This window comes from Stegastes partitus, unplaced genomic scaffold (assembly GCF_000690725.1).
Source record: "Stegastes partitus isolate 25-593 unplaced genomic scaffold, Stegastes_partitus-1.0.2 Scaffold114, whole genome shotgun sequence".
Lineage (NCBI taxonomy): Eukaryota > Metazoa > Chordata > Actinopteri > Pomacentridae > Stegastes > Stegastes partitus.
The window spans coordinates 212,900-237,381 of NW_007577845.1; the positions used below are offsets into that span (position 1 = coordinate 212,900).

Below are 24,482 nucleotides of genomic sequence, written 5' to 3' on the forward strand. Positions count from 1 at the left end.
GATGTCACAATGTGGTCAGATGCTTAAATTAAACGCACCTTTATCACATGTGTCCATTACAACACGCGATCCCCGACACACACGCTCCGTACTCGAGCACGCTACATGCACAGACGTATCCATGCGTGGCGAGGCTGATTATGGGGAATGTATGGCAAGCAGACGCTGTGGAGGATAATTCCCTTCCAGCTCTCAGCGGGTAATGTCAAAATAATTATCAGACGAGACAGCTCAGTGGGCAGGCAGCACCTCTTCATTATGGAGCAAGGTTGAGGGGGCTAACAACCTCCAGCGTAGCCGCATACATCACGCCAGGTTTGACATGAAACTCTTCAAATCCTGTTTGCCTTTATCTTTTTTTTCCTCCCCTCCACTTCTCTTACACGATCATTTCACGCCTCACATTATGCCTCCGCCGGCTCTCGTTCGCTCTCCTGGAATGTTCAAACCAAAGAGGGAATTCTGTTTGTTTAGCTGCTGCTTTGTTCAGCAGGTGAAGGACGGAGAGATGTGTTGGCTGAACATTCAAACACATCTTGTTCAGTGTATTTCAAATAAAATGATCACAGTTTTCTATGCAGTTTTTTTTCTATGTGTATTTTCTTTATAATGAAACCAAATAAATGAGGTGAAGAATGAGCTGAGGGTTTAAAAAGCCAGTTTTAAATAATAAAACTGTACGTTGTTGACAATGACAGACTTCATAAACCTCTTAACAACAAATTAAACTCATTTACAAATGAACAGCATACTTTCCTTTGCATCATCAGTCACTGTGTTGGATTTCATCACTTTGTGCATTCGAGGGAATCATGAATGAACTTTGGAGACAAAAACAAAGAAGCAGCAAAGTGTGTGAGCCCAGCCGAGTCCATTTAAAGCCGAGTGTGTCGGAGTGACAGACCTCATTAGAGCGGAGGAATAGCTGCTGTCTGCGTCGTGTGCGAGCCGCTGTAGCTGTTATTAATATATCACCTGGCCGTGTCTCAGGTTAACGGCACTTTCCTCTCACCTTGACTGACCTTCTGCACGCACGGCGGCGCAAACCTGAACGCACACGCAGGCCGAGGGGACGTCACATTAGGGCCGCTCCCGCTCCTATGATTGACTGCTTTGAATAAAGGACCTTGGAAAAACATCTGGGCGAGCGACAGACACGTCCCCGTGGCTGCCTTTGTACGAAAGAGACGGATACTGTGGCCGAGAGAGGGAGGCCAGTGTGTGTGTGTTGAATTATCTCCAGCGCTACACAAAGACCTGCCAGGCTGCTACCGCTGGCGAGCTGTGTGTGTGTGTGTGTGTGTGTGTGTGTGTGTGTCCTTGCCAGCCACTTGACATCACACAGCCCTCTCATGGCAGCCTTCTCGGATCAGTAGCAGAATGGATAAGGCTATTTACCAGCAGCTTATTTGGTCCGGGTCAGACCTCCAGTAACAGTTTAATGGGTGCTGAGGGTGGCGGCTACACGGAGGAGAGCAGCTTTATCTCTCCATATGCACCTTGGGCTCGCATCTGCTGGAGAAGCGATTCTAAAAATTACATTTCGACAGCCAGGACGGCCGGAACGGGATGTAAGAAAAAGCATAATTCCAGGAGAACGGCAGGGAAATAAGTGAGAATTCTGATTTATATCGATGATAATATCGTCTTCTTTCTCATGCTGACAGGTGGTAAGTGACTCAGACTCCAGAGACACTGTTTTCCTTCAGCAGATAATATGCTTCGCTGAGTGTTCTCTGTGAATCCTGTGTAAACACTGCTGCTGGGGTTTCAATTTTCAAGCTATCTGAATATTTTTACTTGTTTGTGGATATAAATTTTAGACCGAATTCCCTTAACAGGTGATTTAAAAGCAAAAAGAAAGCGGCATTTCACAGGTACAGATTTTAAAGGCATGAAAATTATTCTAATGAGAGGACTAATAGATGCAGGTAGCTGCTCTTTCAATTCTGACGATGATTTCCTCCTGGAAAAAGCACCTCAGAGCTTAGCTCTGTCATTTACCTCCGAGTTTCAGCATTTACAAAAAAAGAAGAAAAAAACAAAGTCTGCTTCATAACAGCGCTGCCATTTTAGAAACCATCTCCTTGCACTGATGTAATAATCACCACCTATGCATCAAACACAGAAACAACAAGCATAAGGCAGAGAAATGGCTGCACGTACCCGCAGACGTGCCCACAGCCAAACACCCAGACATCCAGACACCCACACAATCGCACCTAAACTGACAGCTAAGGTTCTGCTGAAGGTCATTCATAATGATTAAAGAGGCATCTCCGCAATGATTTTCAAATGACCCTCGGGACGCCTCGACCACTGACACCTCTTCAGGAGAAAATTACTTTATTGTGCCCTGGGATACCTGACTTCAGATTGACGTGGTGACGGTCTCACAGACAGCACAACAGTTTGCCTTTACTTCCTATTTTTAACACACTGGGATAAAAAAAAAAGAGTAAAAACCAAATTATCATGCAGATACGGGGACGTACAGCCATGTGGTCGCCGGGCAGACTGAGCGGGTCAAAACAAAGAGAGGCAGATGGGCGGCAGGAAGATATGTGAAGACATGCAGACGCACACAGAAGCAGGCGGACTCGCCGAGAGCTAGAAACCATCCATCCATCCAGGAACAATCCCAGTCAGCAGCAGTGGGAATATGGCCCCAGTGCAATCCCAATACACACACACACACACACACACACACACACACACACACACACACCCTGCAGCTCCGTTCTTGGAGCCGCTGATACAGAGGTTTTGGTAATAGCCATGCTGATGGTGTGATGGCTAATTTCACCTTCATACACGTGGTGTGTGTGTGTGTGTGTGTGTGTGTGTGTGTGTGAGTGTAATAATCACCTTGAGCCATGCAGGCAGTGGATTCCCCCAGAGATCAGCTGGGTTTGATTCCACATAACACACACACGACGATTTATTGCTGATATTTACATATAAACTAGTGCAGCGCTGTAAGAACAGAGCGTCACCTTCACGCCTTGTTCAAGGTTATCACAAAGATCATAAATAGTTTAGCGTGTTTTATGTAAAAGAGGTTAAGCAATTTAGTTTTTTATTGTAAAATCACAGAGGGATTACCAAGTCAATATTCAGAAGTGCCTCTACATTCCATCTCCTCCACAGATTTTGTTTAAAGGATGTTCTCACAGATCCAGACGTACATGAGGCGTTATGCTAATTGCTGGCAAGGCTTCCACGCTATTGGCTGTTTTGTATGAGGCAGCGATCACACAATAAGGCGAGCTGCTGACATCAGCAGCTAATTCCAGCGCATCTGACAGACGCATCATTACCGGGGCTTGCATCATCAGGTTTTAAAACATCATACATTTTACAGAACCTCTCGGCTCATTATGGCAGTAACCCAGCGGTGAACTGTGTTCCACCGATTCTGTTGTCAGCTGCCATGCACAGTCCACAACGAGTGCTACCGAGTCGCTCAGCACAAAGACGGGGAGATGTTATTTCGGATTACTATCTTTACTTAGGCGGCTCTGGATTTTCTCCCTTGATCAAAAACTGTCTCTGTATTCATTCTCCCATCTGTCTCCACCTCCCCCCCACAGCACAGTCTCCACCTAGACAAAGAGAGGAACTGGTAACCAGCTCCCTTGTTACCCCGACAGTTGGCATCTCAACCAATAAACCATGCCTAATTAGATTGCCGGGAAACATCTTTGAGCAATTACACTGTCTATCCGAAGCACCTTATTATAGAAAAACCAACAAGAGATACAAACACGGGCAGAAACTGATAAAAAAGCCTCACAACAAGCCTGTAATTTTGCCCATTAACGAGCCAGTATAACCAGCAATAAAATTAAGAAGCCACAAAGCTCGCAGGTGCACCCATAAAACCTTTATTTACTAATTGCTTTTTAATTGTGGTATACTAATACGTCCCATCCATCAGCGCTGAAATCAGGAAGGTAACTGTTTATTTGTGATTTGCAGCTTTTCCATGAACCAAATCACAGCCTGTAGTGCCAGCCTCAGCGGGCCGCCTCCTTCCAACACATCGATTATCAGCCTGTACGGCGTGTAAACAACGCGTCTATAGCGGTTATTAGGATAATCAGGAGTGAGGTGTGATGAACACATCGGAGAAACCTGCACAATCTGCAACGTCTGCTCTGTTAAAACTCTTTAATTAGATTTTTTTTTAGCTTTAATTAGTGCGTGAAGCCTTACAGGGAGGTTCACCAGATGAGATCTACCTCAGGTTCACACAACAACACGAGCGTATTCTAGACTTGGGTCCAGGATCTGTTGGGGCCCTGGTAGCATGCAGTAGTTCTAGTATCCCCCTGTGCACTGCTTTATCCCCATCAGACCCTGTTGCTCTGAAAACCAACGAGCTGCTGCTGGCCACGCCCCCTTCAGGAAGAACACTCTGTCTAATTAGCCACAACTAATTAGCTGGGATGCTAACTTGTTGTCAGGAGGGCTTTGGGATGACAGAAGTAAATGTCTTCATATCTTCACAGCCTTTGTTTTGCACCTCAAAGTTTACAACAGCCACAAAACACGATGGATTTTCACCATATGGGACCTTTAAACGCTGAACGTAACATGCTAACATGCTAACATGCTAATGTTTGGCAGATAATGCTTCCTGTGCTAGTTTTGTATGTTTGCAAGCAAAGTAGTGCTGCAGCTGGTGTGAATGTTGGTGTTTGTGCAGTTTTAAATGAAAGCATTAAAGAACTAAATTAACATTTTCACCTTCTGGTGGTGCAAAAATGAAAAGTCATGCTTCTCTAAAGTCGGTAAGACGTACGAATCCTAATGTAAATCCATCCAGTTGGTAGACTGACAGTCCAACATCACCACTTCTAGAGCTACACCATCAGTTAACGATGGCTGTATGGTGGAAAGTAAATCTTCAATAGATAGAATATAAAAAAAGCAGATTTTTACTGTTCGGTCTGTCTGCGTCTCAGTGCCATGCTTCCTACATAAATAATAACGGATTACAACCTCCATCTGAGAACGTGCTGTCATGCAAAGTCAGTCTGGTTCTGAGACAATGAGAGCGACGCCAAGAGTCGATTCGTTTTCCAAGTTTTATTGCAAAAATATAGAATTTGAAAACACACTACAAAAACATCAACACAAACAGAATACATGACAGTCTCAAAGACAAACCAATAGCACATCAATAGCTAAGTATTTTTACTGTGCTTTCAATGAATCACAAAACAGTTATTCAGTTGTTCAAAACCTTATGTGTGACGTACTGATAATGTCGTTTATCGTCTTCGACCTGGGGAAGTCCGAATAGTCGCATACCTGTTTGGTAAGTTAACACTTTGAGTGAAAAGCTGCACTTTTTTATTTTTTATGTTTCCCGTCGGACCAGATGTGTGAAAACCCAATGAAGGTACCTATTTTCCACTTCCTGAGAAGTTAACTGTACAGGTGTGAAGTGGGCGGGGCCATTGGGTAGAGAGTGGAACAACTCTTCACTGCGTCTCAACCCACAGGAGCTTTGACAGAACCGGTTTTCCCACAATGTCATTTGTCATATGGCACAAAACTCTACAACACCTACATGCTTCATTAGCTGCTGCTATGATGAAGATGCCTGCAACCAGAGATGAGTCGTACATTTGTCTAGGACGTTGTTTGCACAGTTGTCTGAGCTGATTAACTGAAAGACTTTTTTAATTCCATCTAAGAACTCGTAGTGCTGAAACAGCTGGTCAGAAACAGCAGTAATAGTAGTGAATGGAGACTGGTAGGACTTTTACTACCAACACTCCTGCCCCTGATACAACCCCACCCACTTCTTTATTTACTGAACCTGTATTCCCCAAATGTTCACGTCTTCAATCCGTTCAAATGTTAGTGCAACCTTTTATTGTTGTTATATTCCCATACATCCGAGTATGCAAATACGATTTTTGCTAATAACATCAGGTATTGCTTTTGTACATTTGCTAGAATTCAGTGGAACCTGGTATCAGATGGTTTTTGCAGTGCTTTCATTATGGAACCAATTCCAACCAACCCTCGTGTGCATGAATACAAGAACCTCTTACGGAAACTTCCATGTATACTGATGTGTATAGATTAGATCAACGCTTCTGAAACTCCATTTCAAACAACACAGTTGTTGATTCAGATGTTACACCAAATGTGCTATGCAACTTAATCTGACACTACAAATTGGGCTCATGCACGAACGCTGATGGAGTTCCAGCTGACGGCGCCTTCAGCGGCTAAACGAGACTCGTCAGGATAACGTCATGTCGTTGCAAAAAGTGCAGAGAATAAATCACTTGAGTTAATGGAGATTACTTTTGCACAGCAACACCTATCAGCTAAACCGTATACTTGCTGTAGTTTTGCGATGCCAACAGATCAAAACCTGTTTTAACAGTGGTTATGCTAAAATGCCACAAAAAACTCTGTCTGGCTGAAGTTTGTTGACATCAAGGGCTAGTGCTATTGACCTCTTGTAAAAACAAAAACAAAAAAAAACTCATATCATTCACTCGCCGTCCTAAAAGATGCCTGTCAAACGTTGTGCATACGTTCTGAACGTGTGTCTTTGTGCCATACACGAGAGAAATGGTGCTCTACATCAACGATGCTCATAGAACTCTGATTCGCTTCAAAAATATCACCAATGCTTTGTGCTTAATCGTCAAATTTAACATCATGGGAAGCATTGAGAATATGGAGTGATATAATCAGCATCAGGGAACACAGTAATTATAGTAATTATATAGTAAATAATTAAGAAAAACTTTGACACTAAAAAGTCAGTCACCTGTAGACGTTTTAGTCAAACAAAAGGGCAACAGATTTCTCATAAAGTGCAAATTAAACTAGTTCCAACATACACATTGTCCGACATTCTTCTTATTGCCTGTAGACATCGTTGGCAAGAAGGAAATATAATCATATAGAAAGTTGGGGGCACAGTTGGGGCATTTTGGCAGGGGTGGAAATAACGGTGCTCAAAACATGAGAGGCACTTATAAGGGTGTACTCGTCACCAATTGTTCATGCCCCAGACACTGGTCTGAAAAATTAAGCTGGAAAAGGGGTGGTTGTAAAAAGCCAATAAGGATCAGAAACACTGTGAGACTTGGTCAAATGTTCGTCGTGTTCATGTGACTGAGGAGACTTCAATTGGAAAGTTGCTGGGTGGTAAAGTTACAGCACCCGGCGCGACCACGTCCGCTGTACATGCCTTATATTGTGCACCATGTTACAGATGCATCCCCCTGCTGAAGTAAACATCTGCACAGCCACAACAGTCTACATATATAAGCTATATATATATATATACGATTTACTGCCAAAAAGTCGGCTGCATTTTTGAAGACAAAAACAACAACCGCTTTAATAAAAAGAAAACACCCTGTGGTTTGAAAAACGTACAGAACCACAGAGCTAAAGTTGCTAAATGGCTACTTTCCCCATAATTAATACTACGATATAGTAAATTCATGAACAACTCCGGCGTGCTGACGGTAGACTACAGCGGCTGTGCAGACATTTATCTCACAACCAAACTTTCACTCTGGTAGAACATTTCCACTGTTAGAAACTCATACCCAACATCCACTGTCATCACTTCCCAGCTACTTTTTTATTTTTTATTTTTAAATGAAACCAGTCAAGAGCGGCTGCCAGCAGGTGGAAAACCTTAAACACCACAAGTGAAGCTCCTCCCACCTTCCAGGTGTGAACTGCGAGCGGGTCTGAGTGTCTAAGAGCCGAACATGTTCTGTAAAATAGTGAAATACGTCTTTAAAACTTTACATTCTTCTTGTGTGCTTTTCTACTCTTTTCATACAGTCAGGTGACGTCACCTCTTAAAAAAATCACTATCTTTACAATCTCATTTCCACCTTGGCGGCCCGGCACCAGCAGAACCAGACCAAGAAAAATACCAGCACGTCATCTGCAGAGAGGATAGATATAGTGTGAGGACTTGTGCTTCGGTGAAACACAGCGGCGGTGCAACGGGTCAAGTTTCAGCAATAAAGCACTGAGTAGCAACGTATAACATACCAAAGAGAAGTAAAGCAAGGGCTTGATCATTGACATCATTTTAAACCTTTGAAACACACCAGAAGTCCACATATCAGTCCCTCTGCATACTTCTCACATACTTCCAGAGGCGGCTCCTCGCCGTCTCATTTAGGGCCACGAAAAATATTTCTAGGTCTTGCACCAAAACTCGAAATGAAACACAATCACCAACAACATAAGATGAGTATTTGCTCTTCCTGCATACCCCTGGTAGGACCCTTACATGGGGACAGATGTGCTGGTTGCCCCCACCTGACAGTGGTCCAGGTCTCAGTAGCAGAAAAATGCAGATTTAGAATATTTGTCACTATTTACTAATGTGTACTACTCTGAGATGCTTGATCAATACCAATTTGTCCACATGATGGCAGACAGAAGAACAATGCTCCCTGCTTTAAATATATAATACATTATATACATGAAAGACATGTAGGCAGAGCTGCTCAGTAGTCCCAGAAAGAGTATTATGATAAAACACAAACCGTCCACATCGTTTTTGCTATTTTTTTTTTTTTAAACAAGTATAAATAAATAAATGATTATCAAGTTGTATATTGCCTCCTTGTTTTCAGCAGTCCTGGTAGGTTGAGGTTTCTCGTGGTGTGGCAGACATGCGTGTGAGAGATACGCTGCGGTGAGACCGAACAGAGAGCTGAGGGTTCGTTCTGCGGGTACCTGAAGGTTGTTGGTTCTAAGTGAAGGCTCGATGACGGTCCGAGTGCACTCTCGACTGAAGGCTGCGTCGGAATCCTTGTAGGGGTTCCGTTAGAAACTGAGTGAAGGTTCCATAAGAATACCAGTAAACAGTCCCGTTAGAATCCGGGTGATCCGTTCCATGAGAGTCTGAGTGGCAGTTCCATTATTAAATGAGCAAATGTTCCATCAGGCTTGACTGAACTTTGACTAAATGGAATCTCCGTTGGACTGATTGTTCCAGCTGAATCCCACTGGAGGCGCCGCTGAGCGTGAGGTGACATTTTCATTGGAAAACGCTCGACTGTTTAATTCGAGAGCAGAACACACACACGAGCGTTCATCAGAATGTGGTTGAGATGTGTACGAGTGTCCGAGGTTCCAGTGGAATCTCTGTAAATGGATCTACTGGACCATGACGTGAAGCGAGTGGTCTGGATGTGTGACGCTGTCGCTGTAACCTGCACAAAGCTTCTCTGGTACCGGAGCCAATGAGGCGCTAACACATGCGTGAAGTGTCCAGTTTGTAAAGCAAGCTTCAATTAGAATCTGCATAGTTCTGGAGCTGACGGCTCGGTGAGTTTTGCAGGAAACCATAAAGATCTGAGCGGAGATTCTTACAGATTCTTCAGAGCAGAGATGATAGAAAGCCAGCTGGATGTCTTATACAATCTGTGGCTTCATTCAGAGGCTGGTTTTAAGGACCAGAATGGTTCAGGTTTCACATTCTAGCAGTGCTATACATTCAGCCAGAGGAGCAGCTTTAGGAGCCTCCTAATGCCTAAAGCCCGCTTTCTTCACACACTTTTTTTTTGTGGTTGTTTTTGCGGCTCAGTGAGACCCAATCCTAAAATTCAGCATCTTTAAACAAAGAAGGATTCGTTATGTATTATTGTCTTACATTGCTTCAGAACATCATTAAGCATACGGACATGAATCTGGACCCTCCATGAGCTGGACTGTAGCTGCAGCTTTGTGGCATGAACACGGGGAAGCAAAACACCCGACGCACACAGACATGGGGAAGCCTGACAGTAATGAAGGTTTTGCTCTTGGTCCGTAATGTGTTTACCCTGCCTGAGAATGGTGTTGTATTCAATGTAACCAGCCTGTTCAGATCCGCTGGGCTCAGCTCACCTGAGGCAGGTTGAAAAAGTTCAGCTCGAGCCTGTCGTATGAAACTCCCGTATTTGTGATACAGTCAAAAAGTGGTGGTGGCCTCTCAGGGCCACATCGGTGGTCTACGTTCATGTTTTTGATCCGGTAGAATCCAAACAGTGCAAAGAATGTAAGAACCCCCCCGAAAAAAAAAAGAAAAAAACCTCACACAACTGGAATAATTAGAATGAAAAGCATCACGTAAAGTTCAGTTTGTAGCTCACCGTCGCCATCCGTCCACGTGGCACCACTCAGTCCAGTTCAGTTTGGTTTCAGTGCTGCAATGTCAAACATCCCAATGACACCACAACAGACTCCACACAAGAGCCGCCGGACCGCGGATCCTCCAGCTCAGATCCACAGAACACCGGGTTTCCTTGTCCGCAGAAAGTGCTAAGCCGCTCTAGGTCCAACCGAGTCTTTTGATTACATACTAGGTCCATATATCGTGTGTGTGTGTGTGTGTGTGTGGATGCGTGTGTGTGTGTGTGTGTGTGTGTGTGCCTGTACATATGCATCAGATGTTTACGGTAGAGTTAGTGTTGTTCATATGGACTCTCATCTCCTGAATACTAGTGATAATTTTTTTCTGATGTCCAGCCAAGTTCACTCCTACTCTTCGCAAATCCCTGAAAAACAGTGAACAGACAACAGGCCGCGATTTTTAAGGCATTCTGCCAACAAACAAGGAAAATGTGTAATGCAAGTGATTAAAGAAACAAAATGTAATTGTTTTTCTTGTTTACTTTGTTAACCGGCTTCTCGGTTTAGCGTCGACGTTAACGGCACAGCTTTCCTGCAGTATGTGTTCTCGTCAGAAGGCTCGGCTCTCGCATATAGCCTGACTAAAGCAATTAAAAAGCTGTTACAATACGGCTATGGGAGTTTCCGGATGGTCCCAGAGTTATGCATAAATGTCATACCAATTTTCTGTTGCTATATCTGTCTTTATAGAAGCTCAAACTTGCGTAGCTTCACGGAGCGCTTCCACAGGCTCGCACTCTTGTAATGGATCCTGCATTCTCATTTTCCCTTGACCTTCACAACACCTAATTGCTTCTTTGACTAAAATACTGTATTAGTGGACTGCAGTGGCAGCGGAAATCTAAGACGCACATATGTCAAAGCGGTGTGGAGTGAAGCTGCACCTATCTGCAGGGCTACGTGTGTGTTTGCATGTGCATACGTGGCCTTACTCTGACGTCATCTGAGCCACTGTTTCCAGTGAGGAGTAACCTCCCTCCATGAAGAGTTCGGTGTAGCGGCCCATCTTGATGGAGTCGAGCCACTCGCCCACGGTCTGGCTGCGGGCGCCGCTGTCCCCTTCTACGCTGGCGTGCTCCACTAACAGGTTGGAAACCCTGAGATGCAGTAGAAGACGGATTATACGTGTATTCTTTTAAAAACCCCAACGCTGACTGTCGGCATGCAGGTAAAGTAGATTATCATAAATATTTAGGAGCTGGGTCCACAGATACATTTTCAAGCCCACAGCTGAACTCAGCAGTCCTGACAGTCAGCGGCGAGGCTTCATCCTGCGAGTTATGCACCATCACACAAAGCTGAAAGCGCTGTCCTCTCCAAACTCTTTGTCATTCAGCTCACTCCCCGTGCTAACAAATAGAGCTCTCCCCGCTATCAAACAGAAATGTTCATGCTAGTTAACAGCGTTCTCCACACTGCAGCTAGAACAGGAGCGTGGCGTGGAGAAAGCAGCGTCCTCGCCGGCTTCCCTTTAATCTAGACGACTGTCACATGTCGTTGCAGGGCTGTTAGATACGCTGCTGATTTATTAGCTGTTGTCCTGTTACTGCGTGTCTCAGTAGAAAAGAGAGGAGTCAACAAAACATCTGACATCTTATCTCATTGTCTCCAAAGAAAATGAGCTAATAAGCTGTTGGAGAAACATTCATAGCAACAAAAAACCAAAAGCAACAAAACAAAAAAAAAAAAAAAAAAAAAAAAAAGCCTAAAACCAAACAAAACGAACCAACTTCCCGAAGTCCCCCCCCCTTTTTTTTGCTCTCACACAGCAGCCAGAGATTAAATCCATGCTGGTTTTAATTCTGCAGCTACGCGAGACGTCAATGAAGACTCTGTTTACGTTCCATCTAAATGATGATGAGCCTATTAGCGTGGAGAGCTGGGTTTAATTCACTTAAGAATGAATGGGTAAATTAATACACAGCATTCTGAAGTTGTCGCTGAGAACAAGCACACGTGTGACTGGTTTATTAAACGGCGACGTAAGTTCTCGAGAAACTAAAATCGATGCTACATCTGGTAGAGTTTCACTGGGAGCCGGTGTAACAGCATCACGCCGTCTTAATGTGAAAACCGGACCGACACATTAATTAGATTGTCATTTCTTATAAAGCCTGTCATCCTGTCAGAGTTCCTGACTGATGTGATGCAGCCAGCTTTATTAAACGTCTGCTGTTCTGGTTATTTTCCATAATTAGTCGATCTTAGGTGTCACACTGTCTGAACGTTCAAAGATGACTTTGGAACCAAAACACAGAAGCACTTCTACACTTTTAATTCCACAAAATCTCAGAATCAGGACACGTAGATCACTGTGACTGTTGCTTCCTGACTTCCTGTAGATTCTGTACCAAACAGATTTGATGTAAATGCCACATCCGGGCTGAACCGGGCCGACGGCGCAGCGCGACGTCCTACCTGTGTGAAGAGTTGACCAGCTTTTTTAATGAGCTGGGGTTGCGAATGAGTTTGTCTAGTAGACAAACAATCTCATCAAACTTGGGCCGGTTGCTGCGTTCTCGCTGCCAGCAGTCCATCATTAGGTGGTACAGGGCCTCGGGGCAGTCCATGGGACCTGGCAACCTATAGCTCTCCTCCACCGCTTTTATGACCTGCAGGCAGATGGAGAGATGGAGGAAGACAGGCAGAGGTTAGTTTAAAAAAAAAGCCATGCAGTGGTGCCTCAGGACGGTCCAAATGATGTGCTAACGGGTGAATTTGCTTAAATCACAAATTGAGAAAAGGATAGGGAGCTGGTCATACCCAGTTTATTCTGGCAGTGCAAAACTTTATTCTGTACCAGCGAGGTGAAACAAGAACCCGATAACATGCACGTAACATATTACAGAGATGTAATAGGAAACAAAACATATGCCAACACAAAAAGGGAGAAAAGAAAACCACTGAACCCTGAGCTAGCATCACAAAACCCAGACTTCAATCAAATATTATCTGGAAGACTGAGCATCTAAAGCATTAAAATGTTTAGAGGCATGAAAACCAGAAGACTTTCTCACTGTGTTGGACCTGGAGGAGTTCAAACCCTCCATGTTTAACGTTTGGATCTGACAGAAGCAGCTGATCAGGATAAAGAACTGGACTTCTGTTCAGACTGTTTGACGTAAACGTGATCATCTTATATGTATAGCTACTGAAACTCGCCACGCAGTCACCGAGTCTTGATTACTGTTTAAAAACACGGTTATCAGTTAATCAGACTTGACCCAGTTTGAGGTAACGTGAGTGCAGCTCTCCTCCACCTGATCGCCTACGAAGTGAAAGTCTGCTGCACGGACACGGTGTGGAGGAAATGCAGAGGACATGCTTCGACACATCGCCGCTGAAACTTCTCCACAGCGGGTCCCTGACACACTTCAGCAAAGCAATATCACTTCCAAATGAAGTTCTCCTGAGCAAGATCTGGAATCCTGATAGTAGCTCCAGGGATGCACCTGCTCTCTATTTGACCCTCCACTCAGAACAGCCGTGAAGTTTGGCAGCAAAAAACCCCCCAAACCTCCAGTCCCCCTGCAAGGATCAACAGACTCACATAAAAGCATTATTTGTTTATTTCATATGCCGCACGGCGCACTTAATCATTTCCGCAAGTAACAAGATGCAGCGCGGAATCACAGAAATGTTTTTAGGGGGGAAATTGAGTTGAATGAATAATAAATAAACCCCAGCTCCCTCCGTCAGAGCCTGCAGTGGAAGGCAGGATGGAGTTTTCAGCCTAGTTCTGCCAGCGTAAGACACTGCAGGGAATTGATTTGTTGAGTTCATGACAGCCTTTACTTGTGTCAAATCCACACAAAAGGCAGACATGATAGCGCTGCAACGCACACGCACGCACGCACGGAGGCGCATGCATACGTACGCTCGCGCTAAAGCATGAGAGCGAAACCGCGGCATCAAATGATCAGTGCGTGCTGAGAGGGCGAAGAAGTGCACAAAGCTGACTGGCAGGGAGGAAAGATCAGAGAGAGGGAACGAGAGACCGAGGTGGGAGAAAGAAAGGGAAGGCGGACGAGAGGAGAGAACGAACACAGAGACAGAGATTGCAGTTTTGAGAGACACGCAAAAAAAAAAAAAAGAGAGAGAGAGAAGTGAGAAGGAAAAGGGGGAGAAGAGAAATGGGAAACAGAAGGAGAGAGCTTAGAGAGAGAGAGTGTGAGAGCCTCCACTTTCTTGTGCAGATCAGAGAAAATCCAGCATAACGCTTTCAATTAAACATCAAACGTCTTCTCCTCTCCTCTCCTCTCATCCTCCTTCTCCTCTCCTCTCCTCCTCTCGCTCTAGACTTGGAGACAGACAGCCTAATAACCAAAAGGAGGGAGGAGTCTGAGGCAGGGGATGGAGAGGTCACTGGAGGGCTGTTCCTGCATATGCCGCCGCTGTGAGTGGGCGGGGAGGCGGCCAGCGAGTGCACGCGTGTGGCGTGTGAACCCGGCGACACGCTTATCGCCGCCGCTGTGACGGCAGCTGCAGCATCACGCTAACGCTGTACGCGGCGGTGTTTTTGGCGCCTGATTTTAAGTCGAATTTTGGTTAAAAAAAACCCTAAAAACACATTATTCTAGTTATCATCAGTCACGTTTTTTTGTTTTTTTATTTCATCTGAGCACTTTGGGGTCGCAGCCATCTTTGTGTACGGTTGCCATGGCTACAGGTGTTATTCTGGTCCTATGGCGAATGAATGGAAACACCTCAGTCTCCATGATCTGCCAGGTGACATCACCTGCTGCCTGACGTGTCACTTTACTGAACATAACGAGCTTCTTAATTAACAGCACGGCAACCGGTCGGACCGATAAATCTACGGAAGAAAAGAAATTTCGAGGAAACTGTGATGAGGAGCTGCAGGAAGTGGTTCCACAGACGCTGCAAAACACTTCACAATAAAACAGCTTTTTGTTTTACTCACCCCAAAATAATGCTTAAATATAGTTTTAGTTTTGTTTTCTTCGTAATAAACAGGTTGTCAAGGAATATTTTTCATCTTGGCTGAAACACTGAAAGCGTGAGAAAAATAATTCCACCTGGAGGTTGTGCCGTTTGGTGAATTTATCCAAGAAAGAAACGATCAAACTGGCACAAAACACGCAACTCGTACCACAAGCTTTCATTTCATTCCACACGTCTGGTGAAACTTCAAGGATTCAAGGATTCAAGGTGTTTTATTGGTCACAAACACGGTTATAGCTGGTATAGTGCGCACCTGTTCCACACCGAAACAATAATAAGGAATAAAACACACAAGAAATACAATGAATGTGAATAAATATATATATATATAGAGAGAGAGAGAGATAGAAATAGCAGAAATAAATAAATCAAATTTCCAAACAGTGCAAAAAGGGAACAAAACAAACAAAGTAAATAAACACAGGATGATGTCCATGTACGTATACTTACGTCCTGATTGGACATCTCCCAGTAGGGCCTCTCTCCGTACGACATCACCTCCCACATGACGATCCCGTAGCTCCACACGTCGCTGGCTGAGGTGAACTTCCTGTACGCGATGGCCTCTGGAGCCGTCCAGCGGATGGGAATCTTGCCGCCCTGTGACAAAAACGATATTTATGGGCTCATCCGAACACGTCTGTGGATGTAAGAGAAACCGAGCTTGGAGCTTCCATCTGTTCTGCTGCTTTGGCATCAATAACTCTTGATGTGTTTACTGTAGCACGCTGGTACCAGTGACCTGCTGGTGGATAAATACAGCTGGAGTCATTCAGAAATGTGATATTTTGTTATATAAAGAGAGAAAAACCAAGAACAGACCTTAATTGAGACACTTGTGCTGCATGTGGTCCAACCCACACTTAGGACTAATGAATGCCAATTTGGGAACATTCATGTGACAGAGTTTCACTTTCTTGTACCGAGTCTCTGACTGTCGGGGGGCCTGAAATTCCTGCACTCATTTTCTCTCATCAGCTTTCATCGCAGAGATTCGGAAAAAAAAAGTTCACAGGAAGACTGCTGAGTTCTGCAGGAAAATGTGTTTTCAGCTGATGAGTAATGAAATTAGCTTGATGTGGTATTGATGAACACAGCAGCAGGATATCTCAGGGTCTGATTATCTGAAGGGTGTGAATTATGTTATCCTCACCGCTCCGTCACCGAAGGAGACGGCGACGAAGAAAGAAGCCGAGAGAGAGACAGAGAGCAAGAAGAGAGCGTGGCGGAGGGAGGTGACTGACAGCATATTTGGCGCTAAGGCAGCAGGCCTCAGTGCTAATTGAGTGTTGCGGAGACTGAGCAGAGGACTAATTGGCCCTCCTCCTGCAGGAAGCAGACGGTCTCTGGCTGACAGGACGCCACTCAGCCCGGGATGCACAGCTCAATTTAAAGGCTGCCGCTGTCGTGCGAGTGTGAAAAAGTGCATATGTGTGTGTGTGTGGACTGTATTCCAGTTTTAATCCAAAGTTTGATGGTCGCACACAGAGAAACACAGCGGATTAAATATGAATGAAGACAACAGCGTGGCCTCTTTCTCTCTCTCACTCCGGTGCTAATTAATTAGTCAATCAACAGAAAATTGATTAATTGATGACATTTTCTGGCTTTTTAAATATGTAGATTTTATGCCTTTTCTGTGTTTTTGTGCCGTTTTTAATTGAACATCTTTGGACAGCAGGTCGACAAAAACAAACGATTTTAAGAAGCAACGTGAGAAGCATTTTAGATTTCTTTCGTTTAACTGGCGATTAATGCATTTAATGACAGTAATCATGAGCATAAGTCCTGCAAACACACAGCAGCTGTTACCCGTGTGGTGTACGCAGCCTCGGGGTCGTCCTCCAGGACTCGCGACAGGCCAAAGTCGGACACTTTGCACACGAGGTTGCTGTTGACCAGGATGTTACGAGCTGCGAGATCGCGGTGGACGTAGCCCATGTCCGAGAGGTATCTGCACGCATCAACAGAAAGGAGAGGATTAGACATGAACACAGCAAATGAGTGATGCATTCAGGAACACGAGGTGTGTGTTGGGATGGTGTGTACCTCATGCCGGAGGCGATGCCACGCAGCATACCAACCAGCTGGATCACAGTGAACTGGCCATCATTCTTCTGTAGGAGAGAAGAAACAAACAGGAACATGTATTCTTAATGATCTTTGGTCCGGTGTCGTTAATTAAACTACTGAATACAGTGAAGGATTATAATCAATGGAACTAGTAACAAAGGGAGAAGGATGGAGGAAAAGATCAGGAGTGATATAAGAGTTAAAAGGATGAACTCTGAGTTCTGCAGAGCTTCTCCTCACCGCCTCATACTCTAACTTTATATAATATATGCACCACTTATGTAATAATAATAATTATTCAGGAAATTGCAGTGGAACAATCTGGTTAAGTTCACGTTGTTTGTTCTGGAGACTTAAAGATGCATAATCACCAGACGGAAGACACGTCCGACATCTGCAGCGACACGCAGCCTGTTAACAGCCACTTAGAGGTTGCCCTGCAGCACCAGAGCCTCACAAACACTGATCACCGCAGAGCTAATTACGCTATAGCGTGGCATCAAAGTCCATAACAAAGAGAAGTCTGCGTGCATTCTTTAGTTTTACATCTGACAGACTTTTTAGCACATTAATGCAGTTCACTTTCAATTACTCGTAATAATGGAAGTAGACGGCGCCGCTGTGTGTTCATGTTGAACGGTTTATTTGCATAAATGTGACATATCACATGCTTAGCTTTTCAAACAAGCCCTGAAGGTAGACAAAGAAAATACTACTAAACGAGAGAAACATGATCTGATATTACATGTAAGCGGCAGAAGAATGGGAACCGGTACTGTAGAGGAACCGGTACTGTACAGGAAACGGTACTGTACAGCCACTGCAACTAAACGTTTCTAGTAACTGTAAGGACGAGGAATTTGGTCCATTCCTCTGTACAGCCTTAACTCCTGGATCTTGGCGGGTTTCCTCACATGAACCGCTCGTTTCTGGTCCTTCCACAACATTTCATTTGGATTAAGGTCAAGACTTTGACTCGGCCGTTCCAAAACACGAGCCGTGTTCTTGAAGCGTTCTTCGGTAGAATGATTTGTGAGCTCAGGATTGGTGTCGTGCTGCATGCTGACCCACTTTGCCGTCAGATTCATTTCACAGACAGATGTTTTGACATTTTCCTTTAGCATTTGCTGGTATGATTCAGAATTCATTGGCCCAGATGCAGCAAAGACAAAGACCCAACCCATGATGCTAGCACCGCCGTGTTTCACAGATGGGATGAGGTTTTCTAGAGTTTAGGGTTTTCCTTTCTCCAAGCATGACGCTTCTCATTAAAACCAAAAGCTTGAGTTCTAATCCACTCACAGAGCAGTTTGTAGTCTTCAGTCTTGTCTACGTGGTCGTTAGCTGAATGCAGATGAGGCCATAGCCGTGCACACCACTGTTCCTCCTGATGGTACACCCATGACAATAGAAGCCTTTAGTGACTTAGAAGCTCCCCTGGGTTCTTTTTTGACAACACAAACTATTAAACACTTTAATCTTTTGTTGGTCGGCCACCTCTGGATCGAGCCGCTGGTTTCTCAACAACAGTCTTAAATTTCCTCCCTGTGAAAACAATCCGTCTGAGTGTGGAGCGATGCCGTCCAAACACTTCAGAAATGCTTTTGTAACCTTTTCCAACCTGATGAGCATCATTTTATAAGGTCCATCTCCTTTGTTCGAGCCGCGACGCACTTCCACAAACATGTTGTGAAGCTCAGACTTCCATGGAGCCCTGCTCTTTAATAATAGACCCTCACCTGGCCCTCAGGTTGCTCCTCCAGCTTTAGAGACAGAACCAAACCAAGATTAAGGATTCCTCTCATACTGCCCAGGGCTCAGTGTTGCCCTGCTGCCCTCAACCACACCATGTTTTCTGAAATCACTGTCTCCGGTGCAGACAAAGGTCTCCCCCGAGTGAGCCACCTTTCTCCTTCTTCTCTTCCACTCCTGACTCAAGCTCTTCATTTCTCTTCTAATCCGGATATAACACGACATGATTTGGCCTTTAGAAATCCAAGAAAAATAATAACGAGGCAAAGAACCTTATTGCCAAGGACACAATGAATTCATGCTTAAATGAAGTTTTAGTTTTTGAACTTTTAAGACAATCTTCACATCAATGCAGGAAGCAGATTTGCACTGCAGGGAGGTCATGATGATAAACAGGCTGGTTGCTTGTCTGGTTTTCATCCTCACAGACAAATAACATCCAAAAATATCACCACAGTCGTCTCCTAACCAAGTATAGCAGCTGCCTGAACATGCATTAACCACAGTTTGCTGGACAGATCTTCCTTATTTCTACCAGACCGTAACCAAGCTGAGCAGTCGCTGACATCAGGACTGTTGTTCATCATTTCACACATGTAGAGAAAGATGTCGCCACTTCATGGAGTTTACAGAAATGTTCTGTGGTGGTCGGGTTCATGTGCACCGTCATGAAAAAGGTACAGCTTCAAATGAATCTTAACTGTCTGCTTTGGTGATGGAAGGTTCATCTTGTGGATTTTGTCAACTTAGAATAAAACTTTGCTCCTCTAGACGGGTTCGAAGAATAGGTGTACTGCTCCTTCAGCACTTTGTAGTTTAAGTTATTTTGTTTTGCCGTTATTCGATAGAACAGTGAAGAGAGAGACGGAAAGTGGGGGAAGAATGGGAGAAGGACCTGCAGCAAAGGGTCATGATTCAAACTCACTACTGCTGCTTCGGGGACTTCAGCGCCTGGATGTGGGACACCAGCTCAACCAGGTGAGCTATCCAGGCGTCCACACTTTACATTTAAAAAAATAAATCTGCTGCAACTCAATTAGAGTTTTCTGTGAGCAGAGTTACAGAGTAAAGGAGCAGTTCAGTATAGTGGCAGAATCATGTTTTAAGTCGGGGTAAAGCGAATACACGAGTTAGAAAAACAGAACAGTTCAACTTTCCTTTAAATTAATCGACCAACTGACACAATTCTTTTAAGCTGTTCCCATCATTCTCCTATTTCAGCTTGTTTGGATATTCTGTGGTGTATAAACAGCTTCCAAAAGCTGAGGAGATGTTCCTCCAGAACCAGAACCAGCCCCACACAACAAAGATTAAAACAGTAAATGACAGTTGCTGCCATTTCCCTCCTCCAGAGGACCTTGCAACCAGGATTCCTAGAAGTCGTCTCCCGGTGGCGGCTCTCCGTTGTTAGTTTAAGCTTCAGCTCTTTCCAATCCAAATGTAAACTCTGCAGCCTTCCCCCTCATCTGCTCTTCGTATTTCCACAGCAGACGGGTCGCTGCAGCAGAACACTCGCCTCCCTCCACCACTACGACTACTTTTCCCATCCAGCCACAGCAGAACATCCCACTTACATGTGAAATGAGATGTTAAGCCAGAGATGTGAGTTATGAGCCTCGTGGTGCATTGTCCGTAGCTGTGACAGCTAATCCAGGACCCGGTCCGGCCCCTGGTTTTCTCATGGCTCTGTCATTTACACCAGCCTCAGCACACCAGCCATCCATGTAATTACTTCACAGGGTTTTCTGTGCTGCTCCGCCTGCTGGCCTCCATCTCCTCCAGCTTCCCCTTTGCCATCCAGGTTTATTCCCCGAAGACCCACAGGACCGTCATGTCAGCGGTTTGGACTGACCACAGCCCTGCAGCACATCTCCTCCTCCTTCCTTTGTCTGTGTTTTGTCTCACAGCATCCTCCTTCTGCACAGCGTCGTGTTCACGAGTCGGTTCTGATCTCTTCCGTCTGCACACCCACATCTCGGAGCAGTTTATTCTTTTTTTTTTTTAAATACAGCTAAACCATCTTGCCATTGTTGTGCTGAATAACTTGACCTTATTCCTCTCATCTCCTCCATTAACTGTCCGCTGGAGGAATTCACCTTTTTTTTTCATGCAGGGTTTAGTCTTGTCCGCCACCCGAGCATTCAGCCATTGTTGCCGGTGAATAGGCTGTTAAGTGCTCTGGAGAGGGATCGCCTAATTCAGAAAGTCTGCCCGCCTGTCTCTTCATTACAGTCCAGCCTCGACTCTCACAGAAGTCAAGTCTAGTCTAGTCAGTGCTCAGAGGACTTTCATATTTCCTGGTTAAGTGATCCATGTCACATTCAGGGCGAGTGCATATTTAAAAATGTGCTTAAAATCAGATTGTTCATTATTTACTGTTGCTCCTTTATTGAGAAATAACACTCACACAGCCTGAACACATGTTTAACTAACTTTGTCTCCTCCTTCTCTGTGACGTCTGACCACCGGCTCTGTTTCGTGCAGCCCGGATAAGACTTTACACAGATATTCAGAGCTATCGCTATTCGTCTCTGGTTAGTTTCTGCCTGAATGTGTGGACCGATGAGCTACTGAATTGGAATAATGATAGCTTTGGTGGGTGAATTCCTATTTCCCACTGATCCTCTTTGACCACAGCGGTGCGTCTCGATTAAAAAATGCTCTCAAAAACGTATTTTTCTTTCCAGGAGATTAAGCGTTCTTCCACCTCTGTGATAATTGTCCTCTCAATTCAGCATATCAGCGAGTCGAGCCTCTCCAGCCACGTCTCCGTCCCGCATGCTTTAGTCCAGTGACATGTTTTGGTGTAACACTGATCTGGAAATGACTTCGTGTCCCTTTAATAAAGCTAACGATGCTGTCTGAACATTTCCTCCCGTCCCTTCCGGTCCTACCTTGAGGAAGGTGTCCAGCGATCCGTTCTCCATGTATTCAGTGATGATCATCACCGGCTTGCCTGAGAAGCACAGAAGCACATTTTATGTATACATACATGTGAATGAGCACATGTGAAGATGCTGAACAATAAGCGTGATGTAAGTCATACAAAGTAGGCACTTTAATTTGAGGTTTTCCAATATATCTGAATTTTACTGCACAGGACAAGACCAGAATACAGTCGAAGGATGAATAGATATGGATATTGATTTCAGAGCAGTAGCGAATCAGAGAGAGAGTAAAAATCGATAATAGCATTAAATCTACGGTGGTCTGGTGACCATTTAGGTCTCATCTTGTCAGACTAAGTCCTAACTTGTTGGTTTTTATCACTCTATACATCGTACTCAGTGCTAGCTGTTACACTGGCCTGTGGTGAAAATCCAAAGATATTAATTTATAATGAAATACAACCTAGAAAAGTCCAAATACTGGAGGAGAAGGAATTAATAAAGGTTTGTTATTTTAGCTTAAAATGTGACTGGAATGATTGATAGATTATAATTAATTATTCAAACAGCTTCAGCACTGCACTGTTTTTTCAATTTGCACATTTTGTACAGTTGTTTTATTTATTTTATTTTATTCACTTATTTTTATTTTTAATCTTTTAAATAGTATTTAACTTTGGCTCTTTTTCTGTTGGGATTGATGTTTTTCTCTTGCTGCTGTACCACAGTAATTTCCCAGACTGGGATAAATAAAGTATTTTTCTATTCTCTCTATTCTATTCTATTCTATTCTATTCTATTCTATTCTATTCTATTCTATTCTATTCTATTCTATTCAGTGTGTTTAACGCTGATCTGCACCCATTTTGCTGTCAAAGTTTTCTGAGCTGATTTTGGACAGTTCCAATCTGCTGAATCCAAATATTACGTTGGTTTTACTTAATGAGGTCAAAATTTGTCGCCACATTCACTTTTTTTTTACATGTTTGTGTACATGTGCAGGTATCTATGCTTGTATCACACAAAGTTCTGAAACGTTTAAAAGTTGATGCTCTAAATATTTGCAGGTGAATTAAAGTTAGACAGAAATTTTAGCCCCTGGTTTATGAACAACACATTAGAGTCCTGTGATGTTATCAGACAGAGATGGAGAGCAGGTATGAGGGATGCTGGGATGCAGTCATGATGGCTGATCACTGCTGGACTCTGAAGAGAGAAAAACCTGCTGCTGATCATTCCAGGAGCTCCAAGAAGTTCAAGCCCTGAATTCAGAGCAATGCTGATGAAACATGCGGTTTACTTGTATTTACCTTTACAAATGTTCATCAACTTTTAAATCATTTAGGTTATGGAAAGGATTAGAAAATGAAATGTTTCCTCTAAAATCAGATTTCATATGAGAAATACTAAAATAAATCGATCGCTAATGTCAAAAAATGTCATCGATTTCGTGGCAAAATTGATTTTTTTAAATCAAGTTGGCATAAAAACCTGAGCTGACAGAGAAAAGCAGACGTCATGTTTGGATTCAGCGCTGCAAAGATGTCCTAAATCAGTTAAAAACTCCTGGACATCTTCAGAAAATATGCGTTTGTAACCCAGTGAAATCTCTCCAAAACTCCCTCGTCCTGATTTACACAAATTGTGATAAAACACTATAAAAACTGTACAATTCAGCACCACTTTACAATTACCAAGAATGAAACCAGCTAACCTTTTATTTGCTTTTTAAACATTTCTGAACCAGCTGTTTATCAGAAAACTCCACACTCTGGAGATTTGTGACATTTCCTCGCTGCCGCACTCGAGCGACGACATAAACTGTATGAGTGAGTCAGAAAAAAGGTCATTTCAGAAGTAAAACTCCACCGAGCCTGATAAACTACTGGGACCTGACTGATGGAGTACATCTGAGCCTGATGGATGACAGAAGTACGGGCCGAAGAAATCACAGCCGAGTGTGAGACCCTGAACCTGATCCGCTGAGCCTGATAGATATCTCCACAGCACGGCGCCGACGAGGAGCCTCAGCTATCTGCAGGACGACGTCAGGTAAAGCTCAAATAAACTCCTGACTCCTAACGGACACGCCGACGACTCACTCTTGGTGACCACGCCCTCCAGACGGATGATGTTCGGGTGGTTAAACTGGCCCATGATTGATGCCTCCCACAGGAAGTCACGTCGCTGCTGCTCCGTGTAGCCGGCTTTCAAGGTCTTAATGGCAACCTGGATCTCTCTTTTCCCGGGCAGCCTCAGCGGTCCACTGCACACCTCACCAAACTCCCCTGAGGCAAAAAGACAGACCCTTAAGTGTGGCCTTAACATTTCAGCCAACCTTGACCTGCAAAAATATTGTCAGACGGTAAATGGAGCCTGACTCGACGGTGACATAAACCTCAAACGACATGATATACAAGTGCTGTTCTCTTAATGAATGTTTTGATCTAGCTCTGACATATTTAGTCCCTACAAGCCTTAGAATCTGATTCCTTTATGTCTGAGAGCGCTGGTGTTTCACTGCAGCTCCTGTGAGGCCAACAAATCAACCCGTTTGTCAGCGGAGCACAAACAGCCGTTCATAGCCGTGTGAACTGTCATCTTCCAGCA

The 24,482-nt window shown here is 44.2% G+C and overlaps 1 protein-coding gene across 1 annotated transcript in view; it reads right to left on the reverse strand.

The window, feature by feature from the left end:
• Positions 1 to 10,447: 10,447 nt before the first annotated feature.
• epha5 (EPH receptor A5) overlaps positions 10,448 to 24,482 on the reverse strand; it is a 57,903-nt gene continuing 43,868 nt past the window's right edge. The window contains exons 12-19 of the mRNA XM_008278056.1: positions 23,975 to 24,160; positions 21,879 to 21,940; positions 17,209 to 17,276; positions 16,972 to 17,113; positions 15,610 to 15,759; positions 12,613 to 12,806; positions 11,127 to 11,291; positions 10,448 to 10,559 (exon numbers count right to left, since the gene is read on the reverse strand). Coding sequence (XP_008276278.1) covers positions 10,448 to 10,559; positions 11,127 to 11,291; positions 12,613 to 12,806; positions 15,610 to 15,759; positions 16,972 to 17,113; positions 17,209 to 17,276; positions 21,879 to 21,940; positions 23,975 to 24,160 — 1,079 coding nt within the window. The remainder of the gene's footprint in view (positions 10,560 to 11,126; positions 11,292 to 12,612; positions 12,807 to 15,609; positions 15,760 to 16,971; positions 17,114 to 17,208; positions 17,277 to 21,878; positions 21,941 to 23,974; positions 24,161 to 24,482) is intronic.